A 20,391-nucleotide genomic window follows, 5' to 3' on the forward strand; every position below is an offset into this window, starting at 1 on the left:
TTGGCGGTAGAAAAAGTTAACTTGGGCGAAAGCGAGCTCTGGTCAGTGAAAAAGCTTTCTTGGAAAGCTTGGGGGAAAAGGCTTCAAAGAGTTGTTTGTAATTCAAAACTTCTGTGCACCTTTTCTAATATATAACATAAGGCCCAAGGCCCATCCAGTCCAGCATCCTGTTTCCTACAGTGGCCCACCAGATGCCCCTGAGAAGCCCACAGGCACGCCCTCTCTCCTGCTGTTGCTCCCCTGCAACTGGAATTTGGAGGCATCCTGCCTCTGAGGCTGGAGGTATCCGATAGCCATCTGACTAGTAGCCATTGATGGACTGGGTGAAGGGTGTCAGGTGTGATCAACTCCAGTTACCTTTGGGTCTTCTTCAACTTGCATCCTTTTCTAAGCAGCAGCTCTCTTAATGTGGCATTAGAAGAAACCGTTTGCTTTAAACATTTCCTGTTCTGCATTTTTTATGGAGAGTGGAATGCTACTGAAGGCGTGGATGGGGTGGTTGTGCTCGGACGGTCATTTGTGGTTTCTCCGCCCCCCCCCCCTCGCTTGCTGTGAGAACCTTAGTTTGGGACAAACACCGGTGAGGTGAGATAATCCATCACTTCTGAGACCTGTTCCCCAGTGATGGATGGATAGATTGGTAAAGTAACTCGATAATCTTCATTTTTTTTTCCTTCTCGGGTTATTCACAGATCAGTGAGCGCTGTCGTTAATAAAGCTGTGGAATGCTTTTGTGTCCTTGCCCACATTATTCCTCAAGTTTTGACAGCATACGACTTTTAATTTGAAAATAGCCTTTTGTGTTGAAACGTCCCTCCTAAGCATGCACAGCTCTTGGAGTTCGGGTTGCTCTGCGTCCCTTGTTGAGTAGCAATCTCTTTCCTCAAAACGCAAAAGCCAAAACAATTTTGGCATCCTTCATGTTTGAAAATAGTTGCTGGTTTCCAACAGTTTGATCTCTCGGGGTCATGTTGGATGCTTCCTCTGGATAAATCGCATGACCACCCAGATCCTGATGTGGACATCAGTCCTGTTGGTTTCTGTGGAGCTTTCTCTCATGCAGTGGGTGCCGTTCAAAAAAGGAATGCTCGGATCCGGTTGAAGTCAAACGAGGCTTTCGTTCTCTTAAGTACTTCCACTGAATGCCTTTCCAGAACACTGAATGGGTACGCATTCACCACCCATTGACATCATCAGGAGAGTTCATCTGCAGTTGCCACCAACTCGTCTTGCGGCTACTCAAGGACGAGCCTCCTCCCTGCTGAAATAAGAGCCTCCCCATAACTGACAACTTCTAAAACAGAGCCAGCGTGGTGTAGTGGTTAAAGTGCTGGACTAGGACCAGGGAGACCTGAGTTCAAATCCCCACCAGGAGCCCCTGGTGGCGCAGTGGTAAAAAACTGCCGCCCTGTAACCAGAAGGTTACAAGTTCGATCCTGACCAGGGGCTCAAGGTTGACTCAGCCTTCCATCCTTCCGAGGTCAGTAAAATGAATACCCAGAATGTTGGGGGCAATATGCTAAATCATTGTAAACCGCTTAGAGAGCTTCGGCTATAGAGCGGTATATAAATGTAAGTGCTATTGCTATTGCTATTCAGCCATGATACTTGCTGGGTGACTCTGAGCCAGTCACGTCTCTCTCAGCTGTTGGTTACTTTCATTTTACTTAGAATGTAATTTTAATGCTGTCTTGTTTTGCATGGCTTTGTACACTGCCCAGAGTCTTCGGAGTGGGTGGTATATCAAATGTTTCAAATAAATAAATAAGTAAGTAAGTAAGAGGCTCATCTTCTTTGGAGACCTTCAAGAGAGCCATAGAGGCCCTTCTTTTCAGCCTAGCTGTTAATAATGTTTGTTTGGTTTTGAAACTTAGTTTTGTGTTACTATTTTAACTTTGTTAATTTTTTTTAATTTAATTTGAAATTTAAATGGGTGAATTTTTGCAACAAACTGCCCTGTGCTGCGCTAGGAGGGGCGGTATATAAATGAAATAAATAGACAAAAACAGTAAAATAAATAAGAGGGGCACTGTGGTATAGATCAATGGCCTTTGACATTGGGGTGGAGATGATGGGACTTGTAGTCCAACGGCATCTTAGGACCCAAGGCTGGGAATCCTTGGTATAGTGGTTAGAGCAGGGCTGCACAGCTCCATTCCTCCGACTGCTTGGTTTTTTCGGGGGGGGGGGGGCTACAACTCCCATCATCCCCAGCCACAGGGGCCAATAGTCAGGAGTTGTAGGCCTGCATCCGGTTGAGGGGGAGTGAGCTTTTCCATTGACGACGAATCCTCTGAGAGAGGTTCACTTCTGGGTGGGAGGGCTGAATGGTGTCTTGAGCTGGTGGTGCTAATGGCTTTTCAGTGGGCTCTGAGTGGGATGATAATCTGGCAGGGTGTCTCTGGTGGCTTTCCCTTTTGCCGTTTTCGATAGGTTTGCCCTTATACAGACCTGCCTGTGTGTTCAGATCCTCTGCCAAGACTCTTCTCTGAATGCCCTTATTCTGGAGGGAATGTCAGTGGCTATTGAGGACAGGGCTCTCTCTGTGGTGGCCCCCAAATTCTGGAGTACACTTCCCAGGCACGTGCCTCAGGTGCCTAACTTGGTTCCATTGGTTCAGTGGCAGAGCATCTGCTTTACATGCACAAGGTCCCAGGTGCACCCCGTGGCAGTATCTCCAGGTGGGGCTGGGAAAGACTCCTGTCTGAAACCTTGGAAAGCTGCTGCCAGCCAGTGTGGGCAGTACTGACCTAGATGGGCCAATGGTCAGACTCAGTATGAGGCTGCTTCCTAGTTTCCTTATGTTTCCGATCCTTGCTAACTTTCATTTTTCCAATCCTTCTAATTTTTCCCGGGCTGCTAGATCTGCTTTTTCTATGTTTGACTCTTGACTTACGGAAGTGTTTGAAGCCTTTCTTAGCGTATTTGCTTGAAAGGGATGCACGTCTTTTTAATCAATGGTTGAACATGTTTTGCGAGGCGTATTTAACAGTCTCCCAGACTTGATTTGTAGTCGCGAAACAAAGCCATTGTGTGCACGTGTCGAAAATCGAGATGTTTGAGAAGGAGACATCTGTATCTTCTCTCCTGCCCCCTCCTTCATCTCCCAAATGTTTGAATCTAAGAGAATCATATCAGAGCAGTTCAGTGTTTCTGTACCAGCAGCAGCAGCAGATGCAGCAAGCCTGAAGCCTCTTTCCTTCCTTGTAACATTAGTGTTTTAATTAAAGAAAACAACCAGTTGGAGGCAGCTACTTTCTGTGAAATGTAATGAAGATTTATTTTAGGGAGTGACCTTCACTGTATTAGCCGGAGCAGTAATCAGTAGAATTAATAGAATAATCAAATTATATACAAACTCATAAATCATTGTGAATGTGCTGTCAAAAGTTCAGCTATTAATGGGCGCTATTGTTTTGCAGCTGTATTAGGCACTGCAGCTGCCAATGCCGTGCCTTGATAGGAACTGAAATGGCATTTAAAGGCTAAGGATGATGAGCAGAGACTAGCAGGCCAAAAATTTTCACAACTGTTAATTTAGCTGTAATGCAGCTTGATGTCACCAGGGCAAAGTTGAGGCAGAGTACGGAGCAGGCGCGATCTTTCAGCAGAGCCTGAATTATTGGCAGAGCCCGTAGCCAGTTAATTAGAGGAGTATCAGTTTAAACGTCTGTCGTTTAGGGTTAATAGCATCGGAGTTACCTTGTACTCCGGTTTTAGCCAAATCGTCCTGAATAGTCTATTGTAAAAGAGGAAGAAGAAGAAACCAGCGTTGGCATGAGAGTTTGCTGGGTCTTCATATACATTCCAGGTTTTTCCCCCTAACAGACACAGGAGAGGCTGTTCCCGGTTCTCTCCCTGGGCTGTGTTAATGTGGCACTTAATAGTATGATTGCATTAGCAACCAGTGGGGTGTCGGGGCTAGCCACAGGGTGTTCAGGCTTGGGTCCCCAGATGAGTTTGGACCACAACTCCCAGCATCCCTAACCTTTGGACACTGTGGCTGGCGATGATGAGAGTTGTAGTCCAACGTCATCTGGGGACTCCAGTTTAAGAACCTCTGGGCTTGGGTGCTTGACTTTGAGGAGGGCTGGTCTTGTGGTAGCGAGCATGAGCATATCCGCATGAGCGAGCATGAACAACCCTCAAATTATATACAAACTCATAACCCAACTCACAACAACCCTTTGTGAAGCAGGGTCCACCTTGATTTGCATTTGGATGGGTGGCTACCAATGTTCCTGGTAACAGAGGTGGCCAGATGTTGTTGGCGACAACTCCCATAATCCCCAGCCGAAGGCCACTGCAGCGGGTGATGCTGGGAGTTGTAGTCAACATCTGGAAATCCCTGTTACAGAGAACAGTGGTGACTACAGGTGAGCGCTGTTAGGTATCTTTTATGTTTATGTTTATATTTTGATTTACTACATTTAGTACATGTATCCTGCTCTACCTCTGAGGAGCCCAGAGCAGTGCTCATGGTGGTTTCTCCTCACAACAACCCTGCGAGGTAGGTTAGGCTGAGAAAGAAGCCTAACCTAACCCAGTGAGTGAGGCCCAGAGTCACCCAGTGAGTGAGTTTCATGGATGAATGGGGATTTGAACTCGGGTCTCCCCGGTCCTAGTCCAGTACTCTAACCATTACACCGCTCTGGCCCTTATTCCTCTTCAGTCAATCAATCACCTTTATTTCAGTTTCAGACCAGCATATATTCAGCTTAGGGGATGGGCCATGGCTCTGTAGAAGATCCCAGGTTCAATCCCTGGCAGCTCCCAGTAAGGCTGGGAAAAGGCTCCTGCTTGAAACCTTGGAGAGCTGCTGCCAGTCAGTGTAGGCAGGCCTCAGCGAGATGGACCAATGGTCTGAGTTCCTGTGCAGGAAGCTTCCAGGGACAGCGGCCAGTCACCATCTCTCAGCCCACATCGCAGGACTGTTGTCAGGATACAAAAAGGGACATGTTGTATGCACCACCATAAGCAGTTCCTCTGTGGGCATGGAGTCACCCTTGCCTTTTGAAGCGAGCCGAGACTCCTGGGCGTGCAGAATTCAAGAGTGCTTGCAGAGAGCCAGCATGGGATGCCACTCGTTGCTACCTAGTGAGTGCGGCTTGGATGTTGTGGAGGATAGGAGAACCCCATTATTCGCGGAACCACTATTTGTGCTTCTGCATATGCATAGACACCTGTTTCCAGTATCCACAGAATACTGGAAATTCACGTATCCACATTCCTAGAGGGCCGGAAGTGACCAGAAAGGTCACTTCTGCCCTCCATCATCATCATCATCATCATCATTATTATTTGGCATTTATATGCCGCTCTTCCTCCAAGGAGCCCAGAGCGGTGTACTACATACTTGAGTTTCTCCTCACAACAACCCTGTGAAGTAGGTTAGGCTGAGAGACAAGTGACTGGCCCAGAGTCCCCCAGCAAGTATCACGGCTAAATGGGGATTTGAACTCGGGTCTCCCCAGTCCTAGTCCAGCACTCTAATTTTGTCTAAAGTATCTATTTTATGGCTCATTGAGAGAGAGAGAGAGAGAGAGAGAGACTTACTTACTTACTCACCCTGTAGATTTTGGAGCCATTTCGTCTTTTGGGGGGCATTCTTGGGCACATAGGAGACCCATGGAACACACCACAGTAGGTTTCTTTTGATGTTCTAGGGCCACTGTGGGTCGCTTTTTTGGCTCTTTCCCTCCACCCTGGGACCTAACCCCTCTTTCCCCATAGCTGTAATACCTCGCTACTCGCGGTTCCGTTTCTCATGGTAGTAGGCGAGGAACAGGGTTCTCCTGTACATGTGGAGAGCAACATACTTGGCAGCTCTGAGTTCAGTGTAGACATGTTTTGTCTTGTCCTTGTAAATGCAGACCCGCATCTGCAGACCTCAGGCCAGCTCTGTCTTGCCTTGACTGTTGTCTCGGGCGTCCTGATTTGACAGCGCAGGTGCTGGAAACTAGTGGAGAGGCCGGCCAGTTTCGGCTGGAGAGTGAAGCCAGGGCCACTAAGTCCCGAGGGGATCCAGGAGCATAATGGCCTCTCCTTGGGTGTGGAAGGCAGAGAGCGATAGGCCTAGGGAGCTTTGGGGGACTTGTTTGATTGTTAGATGTTCTGATTCTGAGCTGTCGTGGGGATCCCACTGAGATGGGAGGTGCAGAGTATATTTAATTCAATTCAGTTTCTTTATTTTGGTCTACGTCCAGCTTAATACAGGAGAACCTCGTTAATTGCAGACCTGGCATCCGTGGTTATGTGTATCCGCGGCCAGGTAATTGGCACCTGACCTCAGTATATGTGGGGTGGCGGGGGGACAGCAAAAAAAAAAAAAAGGGTTGATTTTCACATATCTGCAGGTTGGTGGTGGGCAGAAATGGCTTCTGAGGTCAATTCTGCCCACCATTTTGCGTAAGGGAGCCATTTTCTGGCTCATTTCTGTTAAAAAAAGAAAGAAAGGGTTTTTGGTTTTTTGGCCAAAAAGCCACAAATTGCGGCATTTGGTGGCATTGCTGGACTGCTGGGGACAGATTAAGCACAGGAGGGCGCTTCCCTCCATGATTTTAGGGCAATTTAACCTGTTTTTGGCACTTCTTTTTAACCTCCAGGAACCTCCTAATCCCCGTGATCCTATCAACACAATTATTCAGTATTTTTGGTTTCCTTATCCGTGGTAATTGAGGAGCACAGAACCCCCACAATTACTGAGCTTCTCCTGTACCAACTTTAAATGTTACAAGTTGCTAAATGTACAGAAATGGATCCTTTGCTCGCTCACTCTCTGCTTGTCAATAATAAATTAATAATTTGCCATTTCTGTCTTGGCCTGGCTTTCTGATCTTCCCTGAACAGAACATTTCTTCTACATGCAGCACTTTGGATCCCAGGAACTAATTTCAGAGATTCCAGCTTAGAGAGAAGGGGTGGTGGGAAAGGCTGCTATTTAATCTCCTTTTACAAACAAAAGTACAGGGCACCAGCTCTTCTATTTTTAAAGTTTGAGAATATGCTCTGTGATTATCTGTGCAGTTCCCCCGTTTATTGATTCACCTGGATGCAGCAGGAAAACTTTTAGGATGGAATTAATTGGGGGGAAAGTGGCAGCCTGAGAGCTGCTATTATTAGACTTTCACTCACCGCTTTATCATTTTAGACAAATATTTGTCTAATACCTATGTTTGGTTGGCTAGGCTGAATTTCAAGCACCCTGTCTGCAGTTATGCTAACAAACAAATGTAATTGATTTGCCTTCTGAAATATTTACCCTCTTTATTATTATTATTATTACTGAATCTTTATTTTTTTCGTGGGAAAGATCAAGACCTGCATTTCCATTTCTGTATTTCTCTGGTGTTTTTCCTCTGTGCGCCTTCAGTTTCTTAACTCTCTGCTGTCTTTTTGAATTTGATGTTTTAAGTAAATAGTTTTGAGAGAGAGCTTTATCAACAAGTTTAATATTAAACTTATTAAATGAGTATTAAACTGGATCATCTTTAAAAGTTTCTGCACATCCCCTAAGAGTACCCTTGTTCAAGACTTCCGCCTGCCAGAAATGGAAAGGAGTTTTCTGGTGTTGCTCTGGGCTTATAGGAACATAGGAAGCGGCCTATATATCAAGTCAGACCATTGGTCCATCTAGCTCAGTATTGCCTACTCTGGCTGGCAGCGGCTCTCTAAGCCCTACCTGGAGATGCTGTCGGGGAGTGAACATGGAACCTTCCGTGTGCCATCATGCAGAGGCTCTACTACTGAACTACAGCCCCATCCCCTCAAGGGAATATCTCACAGTGCTCACATGTAGTCTCCCATCCAAATGCAAATCAAGGCAGACCCTGCTTAGCAAAGGGGACAGTTCGTGCTCACCAGCACACAGCCAGCAATCCACCCCAGTGGGGTGGAAGGAAGTTTGAGAAGTGGGGAAGGATACCTCTTGTTCGTTCCCGCTCTTTGGAGCTCTCTCCTACAGTCTCACTGGTGGCCGCCATCTTCCTTAACCTATCATGCAAGGCCCCTGTTGTTGCATCCACTGAAGCCAAGGCAAACGTAGAATCACTTGTATTATAGGGTTTTTTTTAATGTTAATGTTTACTGTTAATGGCAGTCAACAGTGTGACTTCCACCTCACCAGTACTAAGGTAGCTTGCCGAGGCCTCCACAGACCTGGCGTGGTCCTCTCCATGCTGCGCCTGCCCACTCCCTCACCCTCTGGCACGGCGAGAATTCCTTGTGGTAAAGAGAGGGGGAAGTGGGCTGGGACAGTGCAGAAAGAGGATGAGCTGGGGGCTCTCTGGCTGACTGTAGCCCTTGATCGACCCAACAGCTGCTATGGCCAGTTAGAGGCTTCAGATAATACAAACCTTTAGGCCAGAGGTGAACCTAGGTAATTTTGGAGCCTAGACCTAAAGGCCTTAGGAGGGCGCCCCCGCCCCGTCCCTGCAAATTGAGCATCATCATGTTTGACCAGGCAACCACACCACCCAAGGCAGACTAAAGAGGATTTGGGGGGGGGGGGCAGGGACTGTGGAGGTCCTGGACTTTGGCCCAGAACTCCAGGGGTGAGAGTGCCTCTGCTTTAGGCCTTGGTAATCCATACTCCTGTATGGTAGGCCAGCATTACTGCCATCTAAAACTGCCGTTCGAAGTGGATTTCGGAGCCTGGGTTATGGGAAACCCTGGTTTGCCTCAACCAGTGTTAGCAGCTGTGCCAATTAACTCTTAACCATGGGTTGAAGTGGGAGGAGGGGATTTGGTCCAGGAGGACACTCTCTCCCTCTCCCTCTCCCTCTCCCTCTCCCTCTCTCTCTCTCTCTCTCTCTCTCTCTCCCTCTCCCTCTCCCTCTCCCTCTCCCTCTCCCTCTCCCTCTCTCTCTCTCTCAGAGCTCCCAGTTTGTCAAACATGGTTAGCAGGGAGTTCAGCATTACATTGGCACTTGCCAATATAAGTCGAGGAGAGAAAAAGGGTCCCCAGATATTTGGGTCCCCAGATATTGTTCGACTACAATCCCAATAATCTCTTCAGCCACTGTGGCTGGGGGTGATGGAAGGCATGGTCCAAGATCTGGGGACCCCCAAGTTTGAGCACCTGTTTTAAGTGATGTGTTGTGTAAAAGGTGTTTTTGTTTGCTCGGGGTGATCTAATAGGTTTTTATGATTGAACTAAGCTGCATTGTTGCATCAGGTATGTTTTTAAGAAGCTTGCTGATTGTAGTGTGGCATTAGGCACTTCACTTGTTTTATTAATTGTGTTGATCTATCACATTTATATACCACCTCATATAAACTCTCTGGGCAGTTTGCACATTAAAACACAATAATAAAAGCCTTAAATCATGAAAAGCCAATTAAAATAACCATAAATAAAACTTTTAAACATTATAAAGTGAATGCCTGAATCAATGGGTGGGTCTAGAGAAGGTGGGGCTGAAATCCATGAATTCTAACGATTTTTAAACACTGCTATTGTTTTTCCAGGATGTGTGCTGTCTTTGGCGGTATCTATTGTCTCCGCCACGCCATCCAGTGCATTGTAGTGGACAAAGAAACAAGAAGGTAAGATAGTAAAGAAGTAACCTTCCCTCTCTTATATACACAAAACCACCCGATGAAAAATGCGGGAGTCAGATTTTAAAAAATGGTTCTTCAAAGCTCTTCCTTGGTATTAATAACACATCAACCTTGATTAAAAGTAATTTGTGTATAGGTCCTCCAGTACAAGGAAAGTGGGTTTAGAATATAGAAACTAAATTAATTTCCCGGTGATATTACTGCAGCCTCCTGATCACCCAAGCTCGGAAGACAAATCATTTCAGTTGCCGAGGGTCTGCTGATGAGTGATGTTAGTTTTCCTTGTGGCCTTACCTCCTCTAATTGATTTTCATCAGATGACAACAAAGCCCTCTGTTATTGCATTTTTAAAAATGAAGCTCACCTAAAGACTCATCAGATTAATCTTTGCTGATAATGCATGTCACTCCAAGAGAAAAGACTTTAATGAGTTTTTAGGTGGATTGTTGTCATAAACTATGCTGCCCTCTTATTGTAGGATGAATTCTTTTTACAACAGTATCAGGCCTCTGGGCAACTTTTTAAAGTTGGGACAAAATCGGCTTGGATTTTCTTACTGTAGCTACTGGATTTTTGCTCTGTCTGCAGATGTTTTCTTCCAGGAGGAAATCTGGTCTTGTGGGGTAGCAAGCATGAATTGTCCCCTTTGCTAAGCAAGGTCTACCCTGGGTTTGCATTTGACTGGGAGACCTTCATGTGAGCACTGTAAGATATTCCCCTTGGGGGAAGGGGGCTGCTCTGGGAAGAACATCTGCCTGCTTGCTTGCAGAAGGTTCCAAGTTCCCTCCCTGGCTTCTCCAGACAGGGCTGAGAGACACTGCTGCCTGTAACCTTGGAGAAGCTGCTGCCAGTCTGTGTAGACAGTACTGAACTAGATAGATCAGTGATCTGACTCAGTATAAGGCAGCTTCCTGTGTTGCTTTGTTTCCATCAGTGTACCCTGTAATAGAGATTCCCAGATGTTGTTGACTACAACTCCCACAATCCTCTGCTGCAATGGCTGTTGTTGATGCAGTGGCCTTTGGCTGGGGATTATGGGGGTTGTAGTCAGCATCATCTGGAAATTCCTGTTACTGGGAACACTGATTTCAACCAATATGTGGGTCTGAATTATGGCTTCTCTGTGTTTTCTCATGTGCTATAGGACCGTTTTTAACTTAGTAAGATGACTTTTTTTCCTTGATAGTGTACTGACTGTCAGCAGTCAATTATGGAAAGGGTAATAGCTCAGTGGTAGAGCTTAGGGATCCATGCATCAAGGTCACTAAAATGGTCTCCATGCTTGTGCAGAGGCCTGAACTGGTCTGCTGCCGACCTGGGGAGCAGCCGATGCTCCCTCCGCCCCACCACACAGACCTGCCACAGCCAGTCCGGTTCGACCCCAGACTTGCTGAGCCGATTCGACATCAAGCCCAGCTTGAACTGAACTGGTTTGCGCACCCCTAGTAGAGCTCCTGCTTTGCATGTGGGAAGTTTCACATTTGATATGCAGCTGCTCTAGTTAGAGTATCAGATTTGCATGGCTGAAAGAGGGAGGGACCTGTATGTAAGTCCTCGAAGTTGGTGCCAGCAAGAGCAGACCAGTGATCTTCACTGTCTTTCAAGTAGGGGTCTCTTTGGCGAAAAAGAAACCTTTCCACATGAGAGCCATTTGACCTCTGCACCATCCTGTGCTTTTCTCAGTACTGGGGAGGCCCTTCAAGAGAGACGGAGCCCTCTCTTAGGAACTCTAGGAGGAAAGCACTGGGGTGCTTCCCAGCTCTCCGTGCACCCCTTCCAAGATGGGGAAATGGAATGCAAGAGGGCTCCGTTTCCTTAAATGAGTACTTAAATTAGCCCACCACTACACCTCAAGAATGGTCGTCTTTGCATGGTGCCGAGGGGACTGTGAAGAGGATTCCACTTTGGCCTAAGCGCCTGATGAACAGTTAGTCAGGGGGAAGCCCTTAGGATTGATGGGGGCCACCACTGGCCTCTGGGCCTTACAATGAACACACTGTGTTGAAGCCTTGAGAGTAGGGTGGTACAGATCTAATCGAGAGTGCAGGTTTCTCAAGGCAAATTAGCTATTTAACCAAAAGGTGGTCGATAGCCACAAAACAAAATATCCCACCCAGTTTGCTTAAATTAAGGTTAGTTATTCCTCAGTGTGATTTCCGGCTGTCGTGAGACTGCTTACAGGCTAGTTTAGTATGACTGCTGTGATTACTGACATTTCACTTAAGGCAGGTTATGTCCTGTAGCTCCTCTTATCATTAAATCATTGCAACTGACATAGACTGAGACAATGGAATGGACTCGGCTTGAGAAGACCTAAGCTGACGATAGCCTCTTTGGATATGAAGTACATCGCATTGTTTTAGTTCAAGGAGGTGGGGGCATCTTGTGGGCTAACTCTTATTTCAGGATCAAAATGCCCAAATTATTCCTAAAAATATACCCTTCTGACCCCACAGGTATATGTTTTTTCAGAATCTTCTTGCCACTGTCTGAATCTCTCGTGGAACTCCACACAGAGAGAGCCATCCCCTCTCGTGTGGGTGAAAGTGTAACAGACTCACTTATCTGCACATCATAGCATCATTAATGTAAATCTATGGTGTGGCCACATTTGTAATCTTCTATGCAGTTCTGACTGCCTTGTATAAAAAAGAATAACATAGAGCGGCAAAGGTGCAGAGAAAAGCAAACCCAAAACTTTCAAATGTTTTCTCCCTTTCCTTGCTGGCATGGTGCTTCAACCCCTTGGGTTTGGGGGAAAGTTCATGACCAAGTGGATAGAGAAAAGTTGTTTTTTCCCCTCCCTCATCCTAGAACTTGGAGCAATTTGGTATAAAATTGATTAACAGCAGATTTCAAACAAAGGAAAATGCATCTTCACACAATGCATAGTTTATAGAACTCATTGCCACAAGATGACTTAGTGGCTTAGATGGCTTAAAAAGGGAGAGGTGGTGGTCTATAAATTGCTATTTGCCATGGTAGTTAAAAGGAGCCTCTGTGTTCAGAGGCAGTATACTTCTGAATCCCAGTTGGTGGGGGACCACAGTGGAGGGATGGCTGTTGGCTTTGGGTCCTCCTGGTTGGCTTCACGGAAGCACTATGGCAGGAGTTCTCAAACTCAGATCCCCAGAAGTTGTTGGACTACAACTCACATCATCACAAGTCCCAGTGGCCTTTGGCTGTGGTGGGAACATGAGTCCCCAGGTGTCTTTGGACTCCAGTTCCAACCATGGTCGAAGGCCATTGTGGCCGGAGACAATGGGAGTTGTAGTCCAACAGCACCTAGGAACCCAAGCGTGAGAACCCTATCATTATGGGAAACGGGATGCTGGACTTGGACCTTTTGGTCTGCTCTTGGGCTGTGATGTTCACAAAGCTCTATCCAGCACCAAAGGGAATGTGGCAGTGCTTCCTTTTTAGGAGCCCCCAGCATCCAATTCAAGGGCCCTGTGTGAATTCCATGGGGTGCACAGCGTTCCAGTATGCTTAGCAGCTCCACTGAATTATTATAATCTTCAACTAAAGACTATAGCATTGCATATAATATAACATAATCAAGGATAGGAATTATGTATTTGTATATCCAGGGTGGGGGAGAAAACAATAATAAGTTCTAGTAAGAACTAATCTGCCTACATTCCTTTCACTATCTCTACAACTGGACTAAATTTGTTTCAAACTGAGGTCCACAAGTTAACTCACTTATACCTCAAATGTTCACGTGTCCACCATCTTGAATCAGGGTGGATGACATCATTACAAACTATGCCATTGCGGTGTCCTTTGTGTCACTCACTACAACTGTACCTAATTTGGTTCAAATTGGTTAGACTGTCCACAAGTTAGCCCACTTGCGCCTCAAACATTTGTGTGCCTGCCATCTTGGATTGGGATAGATGACATCATCACAAACTATGCCATTGAGGCATCCCTATGTGTCCCTACCACTGTACCTTACTTGGTTCATATTGGTTCAAGCATTGTTAAATAGATAGGACGGGCGCGCGCGCACGCACACACACACACACACACGGAATGCTGGGTGATTTCATAAGCTTACTGGAAAGTAGCCTACAAATAATCCCTTAAGGCAGACTTTAACATGATATAAACATGTTCCAAAAGGAAAGGGAGGCAGGGAGTAAAAAAAAGTTACACCACCACCTTCTTCTAAGGATATATTTCTTCAAAACATGAGCAGTTCATTAAATTTGGACCAAGTTGCTGAAAGTTCTTCCTCTTTACATTGGGGGGGTGGGGAAACCCAGTTCAGATGCTGACAAGGAATACATATTTTATTCAAAGCTGCCATTCAGGAGTAAATTTGTCTTTTCAGTGCTGTATTATAATCTTTTAGGCAACAACCCCATGCCCCACGCCCCACACCCCACACCCGAAGAATCCACAATTCTTGATGTAATGCTAGATTCACGTTAACCATGTGATGAATTTCAAGCCAAACTGGAACAATAACCGGACAAGACCAAACCATACGCCGAAGTGTCCCCTCCTACAAATTCAACCTCCAGCATCTAGGAGTCTGCAACCAACCCTTGTTAAACATTCTCTGAGATGTCCAATACGTACAAAATACAAGTTTCTGCTGTATTGGCCTCCTTTTGAGATCCAAAGTGGCGTGTTTCACTTAGGAAGCCCCACTGAATTTAACGGCCAAAGGGGCAAAAGGACAGCACCTGTGGATCTACAGGCTGCCCCTGGACTTACTAGAGCAGGGGCAGGCAACCTGGTCTGGGGATCATGGGAGTTGTAGTTCAACAAACGCTGGAGAGCCAGGGTTGGCTACCCACCCCGTTGAGAAATTGCTGAATCAGGTGCTTAGCTGCCAGATCACAGCTTATAGACTTCTGTTACGATGTCTTCCCTTCCCTCCAAGTCGCAGAGCCCTGAACTACAAATGATTTTGTGTGTGTCCGTCTGTCCCCCAGGCAGTGTGGATGTCTGTGTTAAGATGATTGCAACCTGGGGGAAATTTGCATACAGTATACAATCCAATTCTAGTGAGAAGAAGAAATTTCTTTTTACTAATGCTGCTAGATGCCCATCAACTTTGTTTCCTGGCGCCTTCACAAATGAGAATCCCGTCATGATTTTTGCCTGCAGGGGAACAAAAATTGAATTTCTCTCCCGATTAGCTTCCTTTCCTTCTTAATTTTCCCTCTCAGCTTCTTGACGCTGTAAAGATCTTGCTTATGTGGCTTCATTTGATAAGATTTAAGGTGTTTTAATTTACGTCTGTATATTTTGAGCAGGGCTTACATTAAAAATAATTGCCCACGTTTTACTCCAAGCACGGCTTTAAGTGTGTTTCCAGTGAAACGGCCACAGCCTCCAACCGCAAAGATGTGACAAATGTAAATTTATATTTCCATAATAGAAAAAAAAAAAGATATAGCAAACACTGTAATTTACATATCTTTCCTGAAATATTGCACACTGGCTTTGTCAGTGCTGGTAAGTCCATTTCAAGGATGTTGCCTCTAGTCCATTAGTTTGGATAATGAGGCCTATAAAGTACATTTATAACGGGTGGCACTTGGCAAGGAGATGGATTCTAATTCTCATCCTTTTATCTAGACACATTGAAGAAGGTCAATGGAGGGTTCTGTATGATTCATTGTCCTCACACATATCAGATGACAGAGACCTGATAATGTCATTGCATAAGTGTTTTCCTTATGTGAACGTGGCACTCGGAAGAATTCTTCTGCTGATCATCCTTTTAGAAGCAAAAGTAGAAACCGCTCTTAAAAGACGTGCGTGCAGTCTCTCTCGCTCTCTGCTTTCTGGTTAAAAACCTTATCAGATATCTGACTGGTTAGCTATCGCTGAATCAAGGAGAGCAAGCAAAGAAATTTAAAAAAAAAACAACACAGCCAAGGTCGTCGTCTTCTTCTTCTTCTTCTTCTTCTTCTTCTTCTTCTTGGCTGCCTTTTAATGCTGCTGCGTGACATTTGATCAACTTTCCCCTCCGCCTCCTACCAGAATGTTCAGAGAGGGGGGAAATATTGTTTTGTAAACAATAGGAAAGGTTATAATTATATATGAACTCTGCCAGCTGGACGGCCTGCTTTGTTAGCAGAATTTAAATGAGTGACTTTTGAGCGAAATTAGCTCAGCTTCATCTAATGAGAACTTCTTTGCCATTGCAAGCAGAATAGATGCCTGTCTGTCCCAACTGCAGTTAGAGAAGTATTGTGGGAAAGCTTCTAGGGTTGAATTCTGCTTCACAAGAAACAGGGATGGATGCTGGTGGCATAGTGACAGCCAGTAGCCCATGGCTAGAATTTTGGATGGCCACTCGCCACTTGCCTCAGTGGCCCCTGCTCAGCCGCTCATTTGCGGCCAGCCACGCACAACAAAGGGCAGTTCGGTGGCAATGTGGCCATTGGCACCAGGAGGCACACGGCGGGCCCCTGCCCCCTCAAGCCCACATGGGGGCCTGCACGCTTTCCACACGTCCACTCAGTAATGGATCTGCCCTGACAGCTGCTGAATGGAGGATTCCGGTGTCACGTGCTTGCCCTCTATTAATAACATGCAACAGAACTTGCTGCATGCCCTGATGTCTCTCGTTCTCCATCCCTGCTCCACATCTGCCTGGTGTGGAGAAGCGCACAAAATAGTAATGCTGGAAGAGGAAGAGAGAAGGAATAAGTTATGGGCAGGGCCTTTTTCAGACCCTGAGAGGCCCAAGGCAAGAAGGTTCATTTGAACACCACCACCACATACACACTCACTCTCCTCTCTCTCTGGCTGACATACTGCACAACATGGGATGTGGAGATGGCCACTAGCTTGGATGGCTTTAAAAGGACAGGTTCATGGAGAAAAAGGACAAATTCATGGGATGGGGACAAATTCAAATTCAAAAGGACAAATTCATTGATAGACCACAGCCACCAGGCTAGTAGATTGGTTGTGGGCCACCTCCAGTCCAAGAAGCAAGATTTATGCTCCAGTCTAAATGCCAGTTGCAAGGCAGCTACAGCAGGAGAGGGAGCATGTCCTCACCTCTTACCTGTGGACTTCTCAGAGGCATCTGGTGGGCCACTGTGTGGAAGAGGATGCTGGACTAGATATGCCTTGTTAGGCCTGATCCAGAAGTGCTGCTCTTATGTTCTAGCATTATACACACAGTGGAATGTAACGTTTGTGTCATTGCACAAAAGTGCTGTTGCGCAAGCAGAGAAATCGCACAAATGGGGTTATGAAATGGTACTGCCATTTTACATCATGGCTGCACTTTCGCACAACTCCATTGGTCCACAGCGCTCTTGCGCAGCAGCACAAACACTTTCCACTGCATGTGTAATGTTGTGCAGTATGTCAGCCACTGAATCTGAAATAACTCTTGGTCCTGGGGGTTATAGTTTAATTGATTCGTTTTACTGCCTTGTATGAAAAGGATCAATCTAATCATTTCAAAAACTGAACCATGTTGTTCTCATGCCTGAAGCATTTGCTGCCACCCCCACCTCCCCACCCCAAGGGCTCTGGTTATCCAAGGATCTGGGAATCCAGAGGTCTGTATTGGAATGGGTGCTGGTCTGGAGGAAGGGGTAAGTAGTGAGAGAGTCAGATTTTGCAAATTATTTGAGAAGATGGAAATCCAAGCAGATTATAAAGGGCTCCCGAAGACTTCTCCAAACTGGGAGGTGGGATAACAGAATGGCAAATGAGATGGCATATTTACAGTGGCAAATCAGTGTAGATATGAACTGAATATTTTGCTCATTATGCTTTTTGTTGGTTTTTTAACAGGTGTAAAGCAATCATAGATCACTTTGGTCAGAGAATAAGTGCCAACTATTTTGTTGTGGAAGACAGCTATCTTTCAGAAAAAATGTGCGCAAATGTGTGTTACAGGTAAAAAAAATCCATTAAGAATCCAAATGTAATACAAATGTATTTAAGGTTTAAAATTATATCAGTTATAAATAATAATTACATAAAATTATATTGCACACACATAAAATCATCCAAGCAGAAAAATTCAGATGTAGGGCTACATACCATTTTAGCCCCTTTAAGGCCATAGAGAGTGGATAATTCTAAATCTGCCAGGAGATAAGTTCTTTCTCAAGAGAAAAAAAGTATCTAATGTACAGTGCTGAGAACAAGCTTGTGAACCTCCTAGGATGGTCTGAATGGCCAATTCTGAATTATTCTGGGCATCTGGATGACCTACAAGTAGGGATATGCGAGCTGGCTCAATTTGAATCGGCCCAGTTCAGCTGGTCCGAGCTTGAACCAGCCCAGCCCCCCAAAGGGTAGGGCTGGGAGAGACTCTTGCCTGTAACCTTGGAAGCCACTAGCAGTCAGTATAGCAAGATCTGACTCAATGGTCAATGGTCTGACTCAATGGATCAATGGTCTGACTCGGTGAAAGGCAGCTTCCTATGTTACTATTAAGTAGACCATTTAGCCCGTCCCTGTACTTTTCCGTTTATCAAAATCCCCTCCACACAAAGCTGCCGTTAGCTCCTCTGGGAAAAACAGACTGGTACTCCTGTTGTATCCCTCCCCCTCTCTTTCTATCACATTCTCACAAATGGCATATGGTGGGGAAAGGGTAAACTCTCCTTTCCCCAGTGATATGCCCTAATCTGGTTCCAGAGAAAAATATGTTATGGGGGGCAGGGGTTCAGTAAAGTGAGGGGTTAACTCCTCAAATGTGTAGGGAGGGGGTGATGAAATGGCAGTTACTCTATGCTTTCCTGGGATATACCCTCAGTAGAGCGATTGTTCTGATCCCAAATCTAGGAGCATGCCACTCCTTCAAGATAGGCTGCCACCCGTGTTCCCTCTAACAGGGATTCCCAGATGTTGTTGACTACAACTCCCATAATCCCCAAGCAAAAGCCATTGCAGCTGGGGATTCTGGGAGCTGTAGTCAATAACATCTGGGAGTCCCTGTGAGAGGGAACACTGGCTGCCACCAGTTGGAGACTGGTCTAAAGCCACTGACACGGCTCCAACAACCTAGAACTATCTGGCTTGGGACTTACAGGCACTGTACAGCTGTAGTCCACGCAACCTAGCTCTAGACCAGGCCTGCTCAACTTAGGCCCCCCAGCAGTTTTTGGACTACAACTCCCATAATTCCCAGCCACAGTGGCCAATAGCCAAGGATTATGGGAGTTGTAGGCCAACATCTGCAGGAGGGCCGAAGTTGAGCAGCCCTGCTCTAGACAGTAGCGAATGACCTTACGAGGCACATTGGGAAGAGTTTTGCAAGTAATCCTCCAGAACCTGTTAGATCAGATACTGACGCCACTTCTAAGCATCTGAACTTTATTAAGAAACCAGGGTTTTATTTTATTTTATTTTTACATTTATATCTGGGTTGCACACAAAATAAGGAATTGGGGCAAGATAGATTGACACTGGAAGTAAAGAAAGGCACAAGGAATTCAAAAGAAAATACAAAAGCATGAACTAAGTGATTAGCACCGAGTTTTACCTTAGTCTGTCAGTAGGCAGGGCCTTGGCTGAGAGAGCGTTACTCTCTACAGCTTCTCCCCTGAAACACCCATTTACAGATGGGAAAGGGTGAACACTGGCCAGGCCTTTGCACTCTAGCTTTTTAAAAAATCTTTTTAACCACCTGTATTTTTATATTCTAGCTTAATATTTTAATTGTGTGATTTGCATAGTCTTTTGTGTGAACCGCCTTGAGATTTTTTTTAATGAAAGGTGGTATAGAAACTTAACAATCAACAAATAAGCAAAGCCATGATGGAGGGGGTGAGCTGGGTCCAGGTGACTGTGGGTCTCACACCTGTCCATAGAGTAGAGAGGATTCCAATTTCCTCCCCTCTGGGTGGTGAGATGCAAAGTGTCCTTATTTCCTGTGCCAGATAGGATTAGAGAATTGGTGAAGAGAGGGTCTGTTGTTTTATTATTTTATTTTATTTAACATATTTTTATACCGCCCAAAACTTACATCTCTGGGCGGTTTACAACAAAATAAAAACAAAGTAAAACATTAGTTAAAACAAAAAGTTTAAAACATTACAACAATTTAAAATTTTAGACATTGTGGAGTGAAGTTCTCGCTTCAAGGTGATGGAGGTCTGCGTTTGTCACAAGGTGGAGCTGCACCCCTGGGGCAGAAAACACGTGGCTCTGAACAAGAGGGTAGACTAGAGCTGGGATTCTCAACATTGGGTCCCCAGATGTTATTGGACTGCAATTCCTATAATCCCCAACCAAATGCCACCGGGGCTGGGGATTATGAGAGTTGAAGTCCAATAACATCTGGGGACCCAACGTTGAGAATCCCTAGACTAGAGGACCTCTGCCTCTAAATCGGATGTTCCCTTCAGCCTGTTTTGTGAAGAACTATTGACAAGTGGGCCTTCTGTGTTTTGCTTGAGTGATCGTCCACAGCTGTGTCCTCGGGTCCTTGACTTTGGGGGCCCACTAGCACTTTTAACTTCTGTCCTGTTCGCATCCCTCATTGCTTTCTCAGGCTGTTCAAAGTTGTACAAGAGCCTGGAAGGTGGATGCTTGGATGCTTCTTGAAGGTGCATAGAGTTGAACTGTCTTGCATTTCCACTCCTTCCTCCCCACCCCTACCCTCGCTGTACTTCATTTAAGTCATTAACCTTTCCGAGGCAATTATTAGCCCGTTAATGGCGATGGAAGAACATTAAAAAGCTGCAGTAGCGCTCCGGTGGGGTCAGGCAGTGGTCTGTCTGGCCCACTCTCCCCTCTCACAATGGCCAGTCGGGGATGCTTCAGAAGGTAGATAACCAAAACAAGGCAATTAGCAAAGCAATCAGTCCCCCTTTCCCTTCAGTT

General features: G+C 45.7%; 1 protein-coding gene across 2 annotated transcripts in view; it reads left to right on the forward strand.

Moving 5' to 3' along the window:
• Window positions 1-20,391, forward strand: part of CHM (CHM Rab escort protein) — an 86,046-nt gene that overhangs the window by 44,063 nt on the left and 21,592 nt on the right. For both annotated transcript variants that reach the window (XM_053274081.1, XM_053274082.1), the window contains exons 9-10: window positions 9,469-9,546; window positions 17,347-17,451. In XM_053274081.1, coding sequence (XP_053130056.1) covers window positions 9,469-9,546; window positions 17,347-17,451 — 183 coding nt within the window. The remainder of the gene's footprint in view (window positions 1-9,468; window positions 9,547-17,346; window positions 17,452-20,391) is intronic.

Source organism: Hemicordylus capensis, chromosome 11 (genome assembly GCF_027244095.1).
Source record: "Hemicordylus capensis ecotype Gifberg chromosome 11, rHemCap1.1.pri, whole genome shotgun sequence".
NCBI classification, from domain to species: domain Eukaryota; kingdom Metazoa; phylum Chordata; class Lepidosauria; order Squamata; family Cordylidae; genus Hemicordylus; species Hemicordylus capensis.